This window comes from Salvia miltiorrhiza, chromosome 6 (assembly GCF_028751815.1).
Source record: "Salvia miltiorrhiza cultivar Shanhuang (shh) chromosome 6, IMPLAD_Smil_shh, whole genome shotgun sequence".
Lineage (NCBI taxonomy): Eukaryota > Viridiplantae > Streptophyta > Magnoliopsida > Lamiales > Lamiaceae > Salvia > Salvia miltiorrhiza.
Window position 1 is genome coordinate 43,204,822 of NC_080392.1, and position 11,950 is coordinate 43,216,771.

At 33.0% G+C, this 11,950-nt stretch overlaps 1 protein-coding gene across 3 annotated transcripts; it reads right to left on the minus strand.

Annotated features, from left to right (window-relative positions):
* Positions 1 to 5,524: 5,524 nt before the first annotated feature.
* Positions 5,525 to 11,239, minus strand: LOC130989768 (PI-PLC X domain-containing protein At5g67130-like). Of its 3 annotated transcripts, none has more exons than XM_057913867.1 (8): positions 10,977 to 11,239; positions 10,704 to 10,826; positions 8,946 to 9,068; positions 8,622 to 8,720; positions 8,239 to 8,542; positions 6,992 to 7,212; positions 6,839 to 6,925; positions 5,525 to 5,704 (listed from the first exon to the last, which is right to left on the minus strand). In XM_057913867.1, the coding sequence occupies exons 1-8, from the start codon at positions 11,064 to 11,066 to the stop codon at positions 5,678 to 5,680; spliced, it is 1,074 nt and encodes a 357-aa protein (XP_057769850.1). In that variant the 5' UTR covers positions 11,067 to 11,239; the 3' UTR covers positions 5,525 to 5,677. The 3 variants fall into 3 exon arrangements, 2 of the variants coding, with proteins under 2 accessions (XP_057769850.1, XP_057769849.1); XR_009090743.1 differs by lacking the exon at positions 5,525 to 5,704 and adding an exon at positions 6,381 to 6,610 and having other exon boundaries at positions 6,652 to 6,925; positions 10,977 to 11,220; XM_057913866.1 differs by lacking the exon at positions 5,525 to 5,704 and having other exon boundaries at positions 6,381 to 6,925; positions 10,977 to 11,220.
* Positions 11,240 to 11,950: the final 711 nt, after the last annotated feature.

An 11,950-nucleotide genomic window follows, 5' to 3' on the forward strand; every position in this document is an offset into this window, starting at 1 on the left:
TGGCATCCATTACTAGAGAGTATGTTTGTTCATAATCAATTATTGACCTTTGAAAGAAACCTTGCGCTACGAGTCTTGCTTTATATCTCATAATTTCATATTTCATGTTTCTCTTTCTAACAAAGATCCATTTGTATCTTATAGAGATAGTATTTTCTGGAGTTCTTATTATAGGTCCAAATGTTTTCCGTCTTTCTAAGGAATGGGGCTTGATTTGCTTGTTGTCGCGTTGAGGAATGTCGGAAGATCGAGTTTCGTTGAACCTTCAGGTTATCTCCCCCCTCCCTCCCAAATACGTAAGTGCCTTTTGGTCAGCACCCTTGATGGAGTTGTGGGTAGCCTCCGACCATAATGTACACACTAGCTCAGCCTTCGTCTGAATGTATCCGGTTTGTGATCTCGCTATTTTGGAAAGTGACAAAATTTTTGCTACATCATCGTTTTCAGGGAAACGAGTTTTGTTCAAGTTGATAGCATCAAACTCCGTGGCGAAGACATTCGAGTCTTTTAAAAAAATAGAGGCATGTGCTCTAAGGACGTGTGATTTTTTATTTTTTTATTTTAACAGTGGAATTTAAAGTGCATATTGTTTTAGTGTAAAAATTATAAACTCTCGGTTCAAAAATAAAATAAAATTATAAATTCTAAATTTCAACCGATGCTCTGACATATGGCATTCAAATATGCCATTCCAACAAGAAAGCTATGTTACAATTCTAATTAATAGGCTGATTTGTACTCTTAAATATTTTTTATAAGCATTTCTAAGAAAAGAATCTTTGAGAAAATAATGAGAGCGCCTTTGTTTTGTAGCTATTAATCACATTTTGTAATTCTTGCACGCACCAATAACATGAGCCCCATTAACATCGGCATCGATCAAACCAATACTTTAGACTTTTGTTAGTATTTTTTTTTTTTGAAGAAAACTTTTGTTAGTATTGAAGATATATATGGGTTTCAATTCCCGCCACAAATTTAAATATCCTATATATATGCATATGAATACGTTAATTAGATTGACCATAAATGTTGTCATATTGACGTATTGAATGCTATAACAACACCACATGATAAAGAATAATTTTAATTTATTACTTAGGATTCATTTATTTTTATATATCATCACATAGCGAAAACGTGACAACATATATTAGAATAATATTTTTCATAGTAAAATAACAAACGGTGGATTCTGCCGCGCCGGGGTATTTTCCGGTTGGATGTGGATGTTTCTATCCATGCGGAAGGGAACTTGGTAGGAGCTGGTTTTCTTATTCGGGATTATAAAGGGACTGTGCCCGCAGCGGTGGCTAGACGCATTGGACGAACTGAGACTAGAATTCTGTTGGGGATTGATTTTTGCATGGATCATGATTTTTGTCCACTTGAGGTATATATTGATTCTCTCCTTGCGGTGCACGTTTTGAGTGAGAAGATCCGAGGGGATGGACTCTCTTTGTGACGATCTTTATGGTGCTTTTGTCCATGCTAATGAGAAAGATTGTTCTTGATTTTAGACATGCTTGTAGGGAAACTAATAGAGCTAACGACCTATTTTCTGGTTAATTTTGCTATTTCTGTTACTGATGTAATGATTTGGAGATTTGATTTTCCTCCGGGACTCATAGATATTGTTCATCGCGATTTGAATTAATATAAGCAACCTTTTTTCCTCAAAAAAAATCCTATATTTGCTAATAGTATATTTAGGGTGCATTTGATTTGGTGGATAAGATTGATAAAATTGAAGGGATAATTATATAATTCATTCAATTTTAAAGTGATAATAATCACATAATTAAATGACAGTTGAATTATCAATCAAAGATCTAATTATGCAAATTGATTATCATTAAAACCAAACGGCTCTTCTGTGTAGCACACGTCCGAATGATAAATTATAAATGAATAAATTACTTTGTACTAAACTAAGGAAATAATTGGTGGTTCTCTTTAAATTCTTGTTTTTGGTAATTATTGTTTGCATTTCTTTTAATATATCTTAGGATTGGTAGCATGTGTTAGATGCCACAAAATCCACCTAATCACATGCTCCCCACCTACAATAGTAAACACTGATTAAATAATTTTCTCAACAAAACACTTTTTATTTGAATATTATTGTAAAGCTCTAGATTTATTGGAAACTCAAGGACTCTTTTAACCATTTAAAACTCGAATTTTAATCAAATGAAATCAACTGCTTTAAAGGCAAATCTAGCAAACCTTGCAGAGATCAAGATATATTATTGTTTCTAGAAATAAAATACAAATAAATAATTTTGCAAATCAAACCTTAAATAATAAATTACTCCAATTAATTAGTCTTGTTAGTTAGATTCAGGAGGTTGCTAATTAAGTATTTCAAACAATCTTATTGTTCTTTTTTTTAAGCGAACAATCTTAATGCTCTTAATTTCACATATTTTCTCTAATATATTTAATTTGAAGCTTGCAATTTTTTATTTATAGGATCAAGGGGGCATTATTACATCGAGATTTCGAACCATAATGCGACCATGTTATAAAGAATATACCAAAGTTAAAGGGAGCTGAAATAAATTGTTATATTGACCACACAAATTAGGTTTTAAATCCAAATTAATTAAACGTTCATTATCATATAAAACTGATCGTCCTTTTCAACTTCTACCGTTACTAACATCCAAATTAAATCAAATAAGCACGCCATCATTTCACAACAATGAGAATGTACTTTTCTTATTTGAAAGGGTGTTCTTTTTTTTTTTTTTTTCTATTTTTTGTTGGCCAATAAGGCTTAAATCAAGTACGTGGCAAAGTTAAGGCACCCGAAGATTCTTCTTTATGAGAGGTCTTGGGTTCAATCTCGCTTACACGTGATTAATTTTTTCATCTTTGTGTGATATAGTAATATTTTTTCATATTTGTGTGGTGTAGTAGTCACGCCCGCGTGCTCTAAAAATATTCCAACATTACAAGAAAATCCACTCGAAAGTTAGGGACGGACGAGTGAAGTCTCACTATGATTTGGGGGTAGGGGGGTCCAAATATTTTGGTGCAGAAAAATGTGGCTAAAACATTTTGTTATAATCATAAAATATTGGATACAAAATGGATTACTTTTGAAATGTTGGGAAATATTTGGCATTGCGTCTAACCGTTTGATATTATTCCATATTAAGGAGGGCTAAAGTATAAACACTTCTTAACATATACATATAAAATAAGAATTAGTTAAAATGTACGAATTATATGTAGAACACGTCTGAATTCTTTGTATAAAATATTTGAATTGTGAAAAATAAAATTTCGATACCTAAACTCAGGATCATGAATTCATCCAACACAAGATTATGAATCAATCGTAGATCTTAATGATCTAAGGGTTAAAAATGGTTCATATTTTATATTTTAAGAGGTGTTTTTTTATTTTAGCCACCTCCATTCCATCTTTTTTTTTTTGAAATTAAAAGAGGTATCTGAATATAATCAATTATGCAACCCGCACGCAGACGGAACCTCTCCACCATTCAAACGGTGGGAAAACATCACCGCACGCAGGCGAGAAACGCCCTGCGTGTGAGACCTCAATATCAAACAATACAATATCGCACGCAGGTGAGAATACAAACACCACTTAAAGTGAGAAAATATCACTGTACGCAAGCGAGATTGAACCCGAGACCTCTACGAAGCTGGGGCTTATAATATCTTTATGTGCTAATTTACATATAACGGTAACGAACGTGAGAGAAAAATAAAGTAATTAATTAGAAGGTTAGATGAAGGCTGATTGGGCTTTGGATAGGATAAAATCTGAATGAAATGATGTTTCATAAATTGGGCTGTGGTGAGTATGGCCCACTTATCAATTTTGGTAAGTGCAATAGTGCATCATTTGTTTGGTGTCTCGGGGTCCAGTTTACTGTAGCGTATACACAAAGCAAGATCTTCTCATTCTCTCTTTTTAAAACAATAAAAAAATACACTTATTTTTATATAATATCTATTTAAATATTAATACAACTCCATATGTACTCCAATTTTTGGAGTATTTTTAATTACTACTTTTTGGAATAATTATATCGTATATTTTGCAGCCCACTGTTCCTTACATAACAGCGGGACGTCCACATTGGCAAAATCCAGTGTCAATAATTTCTGGCCCATTAACTTATCCTACTTTTATTCTCGACTAATAAAAAATTCTACAATCTGTGTGCAATATATAATTATAACAATATATAAATTTCATGAAATATAGTATTCAACCTTTTAGATGATAGGAAGTCAACCTTGTGGGGTTTAAGATTTATGCCAATTTATGCATGTAAAAAGTAAAACATGGAGTATCGAACTATTGTTTTTTTTTTTTTTTTAGAACAAGGGTGAATATTATTAATTGAAATTAAAAATACAGTATCACGAAGCCAAACTGAGAAATTCGACTTCCAAAGTTTAACCTTCTAAGAAACTAAAGCAAAGGATGCTAAAGTATGAATCGTTCGGTTGGCTTTTCTTCGAGCATGGCAAAAATCAACAACCACATGTCCAGGAGCATATTCAAAAACTTTTCAGAGATCATTACACAATGACTCAGAATCTTTATATTCTTCTTGAAGCACATGAATCGCCAAGAGCGAATCGGTGAGAACGATCACAAGCCCTAAGTCATGTTCCAAATTGAACTCGATACCCAACATCATAGCATGCAATTCACCGAACAAGACATGTGTGGCTGTATACCCAATCGGCTGGCAAGTTGCCGCAACAATAGTGCCCTCAAAATCTCGAGCTATTGTTGCTTGGACAAAAATCACGCGAATTTGAAATATAGAGGCTATATATATATATATATATATATATATATAATACTCCATCCGTCCCACTCCAATAGGCTCATTTTCCTTTTTGGGTAAAAAAATTGTACTGGTCTGGACCACACCACTTTACTAGCACTTTCCTATTAAAAGTAAGTTTTATTAATCTTTATGCCTAAAAGAAGTGAGCCTATTGGAGTGAGACGGAGGGAGTACCAATCAACTAAACGAGCTCATTTTTAAATAAATATATTCTTTTAAGAAATACCATATAACTATTAAAGAAACGCGGAGCACTGAGCATCATTACCTGTACTAATGCAATATATAAAGCCCAACATTTTATATGTAGAATCGAGGAAGCCCATCAAAAAGTAATGGAGGCCCAAATTTAATTTAGGACCAACCACCTAAACATTTTTTTTTTTCTGAGAGCTACCCACCTAAATTTTAAATTTTGGTAGTACATTTCCCCTCTTCTAACTCCATTGGATATGAAATTAATGTTTTTCTAGTGAAAAAAGATATGCAACTATTTTCACTCCAAATTTTGTGTAAACTTGGAGTCAAGTTTTGAAGGTTTTAAAAAGGATTAGACTTATTTGTATCTCCAAATTTTAGATGTGTTTGGAAATTGAGGATTGAGATCCGTAGGTGTCTCACACTATAAAAGAGAGCAATACTATTGAACTACAATACTTGTGGTTTGACGAAATTCCTTTAGCAAACCATTTTTGAAGGAAACTTTATTGCCAAAATTTAGATAGTAATATTTAATTACTCTTCCACACTTTTATTGATCCTTGTAAATTCCAGTGATTACATCGATTTGATTCAATGGCCTCCAAGAGCTGCTTTTAACTTGATCCTAATTAGGAGGATGTACAGTTTGCACCAGGCTGCAGAAGATAATAAACAATTAAATTAAATTTAAAACAACTACGTTAAAATGGAGTCGAACATATACGCAAAGTCCAATCACAGTTATGGCATGTTAGTCATGACTCATGAATCATGAGTCATTACCCAATCCCATGTTCCTTATAACTAAGATGAATCTATGTTGTGTGTGTGTGTGTGTTAGAATAGCGGAAGCTGATTAATGCCCAAGATTAAAAGGCTTAGATTGGAGTCTACCGTAGTACGGTCTTCAAATTTTTTTATTTGCTTGTGTAATACTCCCTCCGTCCCAAACGAAATGTCATGTTTTCTTTTTTGGGCTGTCCCAAACGAAATGTCCTGTTTCCTTTTTTGGCAATACACTCTCTCTCTATACTTAATATTTAAATAATTTCCACCAACCCACTTTATCTACTTTATACACATTTCTTAATCTCCGTGCCGAAAAGAAATAGGCCATTTCGTTTGGGACGGAGGGAGTATATCAAAAACAAAAGTGAATCTATCTTGCATTCTTGCTAATGTAGGGCTCAAGAGTCTTATTCAGAACATCCGCCCCAAATCTTTTTCCAAGTTTTCACATACATATATAATATCGGATTAGGTTTCATGAAAAATTATATTTTTAAAAGAATGGAGAATAACGAACGAACAAACCGACATAACTCATGCACATTGATTTAAACCCAATCCCTTCCAAGATTCAAACCAAGTCCAAAACACTTGTTCATACAGTACATTGATTTGTTCATATCTTAGTCAGGTATAAAATACTCCATCCATCTCTGAAATAAGTTCATCTTTTTCCTTTTTGGGACGTCCCCCAAATAAGTTCATTTTTCTTTCTTTCCATTTTTGGACAATTACCCTACCACTAATAATACTTTAGTTATACTTACTTTTCACTTTTTCACCACTCTCAATACTAATTATAACATTTTTTCACCTTTTCACCACTCTCAATACTAATTATAACACCTTTTCACCTTTTCACCACTCTTAATACTAATTATAACATATTTTTCTCCACTATCAATAAACTTTATCACTTTTCCTTAAAACTCGTGCCGTCCCCAAAGAGGAACTTATTTCAGGAACGGAGGGAGTAAAACAAAATTCAAGTATGAACTTACAAGACAAGAATGGACGTCGTTGCATCCGCACAAGAGCTCCCCATTTAACAAGTCGGTCGCTTGAAATGTTCCTCCTCCTTCACTCCTCTGCACCAACTTTCCAAAAATCAATCTTTCTACTATAAATAAAACAAGAAATAGCAAATGCTAGACCTTATAAAAGTCGACGGCCACAAAATTAGCCCAACGGTTGCCGGCGGCGGCATGACACGTGTGCAGCATGTCGGCGAGGCTGCCGGAGTTCTGCACGCACGCGATTTGCTTAACCGGCACCGACCTGAAATAGTTGACCAGAACCAAAGATTTGGTGGTGTCGTTAAGCAACGAAGACTCCCCCCTGTTGGAACACTCCTCCTTCATTCCGTCATCACCATCTGCCATGCATAAGAGAATTAATTTTTTTTTAAGAATAAATTTGGTCTAAAATCATAAAAAATTCTATATTTTGATTTTTCCCATAATTTTTCATTTTTATTTCATACTCCATTCGTCCACGATAATGTTTTTATTTTTGTCATTTTGATCATTCCATAATATCATTTCCACTTCTATTTATAGTAGTAAGGTTCACATAACACTTTATTTCTCTTCACACATTTATAGTGGGATCCAAACTACTATCCACAATTTTCTTAATGTGAAAACGATATCATGGACGAGGTCACGAGGGAATAATAAATAATAATCTCTCCGTCCCATAAAAACATGCATAGTATGAGACGACATGAGTTTTAAGAAATCCTGTAAAATGTAGTATGGGTGGAGAAATAATCCCACATTGATTGTGATGTTTATAAGTAGGAGAATTATTACTATAAATAGACTATGCATGTTTTTATGGGACAGACGAAAAGAAAAACTATGCATGGTTTTATGGGACGGATGGAGTACGTAAATCACTTTTTTTGGAATTTCTCACAATATGACTTTTCGGCGAATTTTTAAATGACATGGCGCCGGAGTTGTATGATATGATATATTTAATGGAGATAAATTTGGTCTAAAATCATAATAAATTCTCACATTTTGATTTTTTCCACAATCAAACATTTGTTATCGTGGGAAATTCAAAAAATAAAAAAAATTTATTATGTATTAGGAAATAAGAATATTGAAAGATTGTGAGAAAAATCAAAATGTTAGTAAAATTTATTATGGTTTTTAGACTAAATTTATCCAATTAATTATGTCACATTATCCAAGTCCGGTGCCACATTATTTAAAAATTCGTCGAAAAGTAACGCTATGGGGAATTTCAAAGAAAAATAATGTATATTAATTGTATTACAAAATTGAATGAAAAATTTTGGAAAAACCAAAACGCAAGAATTTATTATGGTTTTAGACCAAATTTTACCCGAGAAAAATAAAAAAATACATAGATGGACAGGAATACTTACATTGATTTTCGACCATGTAATTCCACTGGTAAGCGATGCCTTCATCGGCTTCCTTGGATTTCTGAGAGGTGAAAACGAGCAGCCTTTGATTGTTGGAGATCATGTCGGCGACGAGCGGCCAATCCTGGCCGTTTTGGGGCATTTTGGACAAGGGAAACCAGTACTTCATTAAACCTGCGTCTGTGAAAACCTTCGTCAATCCCTTTGGTGTCTGCACGTAATCTTCTAGAATCAACGTCACTATTTCTGATGGATTTTCCGACATGAACGCCTCTATTTCCCTCAATGTGTCGATCGCGGGCTCCTATCTTAGTATTATCAAGTAAGAATATAGTAATTAATACCAAAAAAAAAGATTAAAAATTATGTGAAATGGGGATTACAAATTTAGTGTAGTCGTGGCATTGGCCTCCAAAGGAATGGCAGAGCCATATGTCGCCTTCGAAGTCGTACGTATCGAGCATCAAAGCACGAACGCCGTTCTGAGAATTAAGCGGCAATAATTAGTGATATAAACGACACTGTGTGTAATTGACACTATTAAAAAATATAAATGACATTTCCTGTAATTGACGCTATAAGATTGTACTGTATGTCATAAACGGAATATCGTGTGAGATCGATTAATGAATCATGATTCAAATCAAAACATTATACGAGTGTTTTTTGATGAGAAATGAGAGAATGAGAGAGGAAGGAGATGATACAGTGAGCTGTTGAGTGACGTTGTCTTCTTGGTTTGTGAAGGTGAGTCTTGGTTTTCCGTCGTCTATAGCGAAAGAGTTGTGGGTTGTCAAGAAGGCGTACTTGTTGAATGCCAAGGAATTATTCTGCATTCACACTAAAATATCAGACATTCTATAATTAATCACGAAAAATATTTCTTGCTACGACTCGCATAATAGACAAAATCACACATATAGGGAATGCTTGTTATTATCATTTAGAATGAATCGAGGAGAATTTAGCATGAAATATTACAAACGTGTGAAAAATTTTGAATTCAAACAAATAAAATTTCGCCAACTAAAAATTCAGGACTTGAACACTGAACTATGAATTCATTCAGCACAATCATAAATTTACCGTAAATTTTATGGTTTAAAGATAAAGATGATTCTTATTTTATACGATAAATATATGGACTTATTTGAACCACTCTCAATATGTATGAATGGGGGATGCGAACAAATTGAGTAGAAGTAAGAGTTAGCTTTTCTGTAGTCACTGTGTACCAAGTAACAAAAAGTAATTAAATTAGTACACTGCTGAAAATTGGCAATCTATGTAGAATCGGAGCGTTGCGATTAAAACTCGCAAACACATTGACATAGCCGATAAGCAAAGTATTTTTCTAAAACATACATGGTGGTTAATCTCACACTTAAAATAGACTTGGAAGCATTTCTTTACGGGGTTTGGCGTACAATTTTAGAATAAAAAATCCTATACTATTTTTAGTTTAAACTAGCAGAAAGAACGTGTTATTAATGTTATTTTAATTGATAATCTATTATTAAAAAAATTAGTAATTCATTACTTTTATTAGATAATTTATTGGATGGATATATTTATTTATAAGCCTTATCAATAGCTATAGATATAATTTGGGTGACAAATAAATGTATATCAAAATAGATTTGTATTTTATAAATATATAACAAAGGTAAAATAGGCAATCCACAAGTTGTATCTTAGACTTAGGCTCTTTTTCTATTAGGGTGTGTTTACTTTGATAGAAAATGTTAGAAAAAATATATTTTCCATCATTTTCACATGTTTCCTATGATGGATAATTTTCTCCGGTCAGGTTGGAAAATTTATTCGGACAGCCCATTTTCACTCATTTTCTCACAAATGTTGGATAATATTATCCTATTGGGAGGGTGTGAAAATATTTTCCAACATTTCAATTTTTTTATCCATCTATTTCTAACAAAGTAAACACATGATAAAAAAGGAGAAAAAGATAATATTATCTCACATTTTCTTATCTATCCTTTTTAAATGAAAATTTTATTACCAAAGTAAACGCACCCTTAGTATATAGTTATAGATTTACAATTATTAATTAGAACATGATACATTTAAGTACGATTCATGACTATTACTAAAATTAAATTCTCAAGTAATTTCACAGTTCATTATGTTATAATTATTGGATAAAATTAAAATGCCTCGATTATCTTTGGCCGGAGGCGTGTCTTTAACAACTATAGTTGATAGTTACAAGGAAATATTATTTCAATAATAGTAAACATGTAACTAACTAGCAAACAAATATCTTTAGGTTGGGCTTGTGGAGTAACGAGGACCACTGTATATTCATTAATTCTATTCCCACCTACGATTTGACACTAACATTTGCACACGTTTAATTCACCAACAACCATACATTTCCAGCAACATTTCTAAATACTTGAATTTTTAAGAGAGAGAGAGAGAGAGAGAGAGAGAGAGAGTACGAGTAGGGTGAACTGATTGGTGGCTGCTGTTCTCACACATTTGGAGCCATCAAAGCCTGCTTCACAAGAAAAGCAATACAGGCCCGGCCCGCAATCTGAATCGGATGAACAATTATCCCCCACCTGCATCAATCATTTTATTTAAATTAATACACACTCAAATCAAAACATCATTTATAAAGAAGAAGAAGAAGAAGAAGAAGAAGAAGAAGAAGAAGAAGAAGAAGAAGAAGAAGAAGAAAGTAATTATTTTATATATAAAATCTTCTTCACCTTGCAAGCTCCATTAGAGCAGGCGGAGCCGAGCTTGAACAGAAGCAACGCTGTTGTTATTGCCACAACAAGGACTCTCCACATCGCCATCCAAAATAATTCTTTGTTGGCACCCAATGAAACTCAGCTTCAAATATATAAAAATTCAAGAATTAATTTAATTTGTCTGAGTAACCAAAGGAAATGATGTGTTTTATATGTTACGTTTGAGCAATAAAAGACGTAATTTCGTTTTCCATGAAAGACATGCCAAAGGTCAGCACGACTACGTGTATATATATAATCAAAACGAGTGTTTTTGTATGTAACTAATGAATATGCCTACGACTTTTGGTATGAAAACGTGATTTTCATTTTTCAGATAATTATTTGTGGGTTAATAATATCACAAGATCTTATTTGGACAGTTATTATATTGTGAAGGGCTTATAAAGTTGGAGACGAAGGAAATCATGTGGCAGTTCAATTTTTAATTTGTTATTCGGCCTATCCGATTATATGTGAGATTTTCATTCGGCCTATATCCGATAACAAAAAATCAGTCAAATTAAACATCAAACAAAAACCTATTTTTCATGAAGATGTCTAAGACACTGGTGTCCAAAAATCACTCCCCTAATTTTATATAGCAACACATTAGAAACACCCTCTTAATTACGTAGAATATTTGGTTCTTAATATTTCAAATTCCCCATCTCGTGCCTTTTAATTCCAAATCATAGATATTTACTTTTATTTTCCTTCTTTGTAAAATGCAATTTTGGCGGCTATCAATTCATGACAATAAATTAAGGGTTAATTGCCCATAAAATACTGAACTTTCTTCCAATTCTGATTTTGCACACAAACATTGAAATATAGCGTGAAAATTACTAAACTTTAGATTTTATCTGATTTTGCTACTAATCCAAATTCCGGCCAAATACCAAGCTAATATGACGTGCAAATATTTGACGTGGTGTATCTATTGTTAA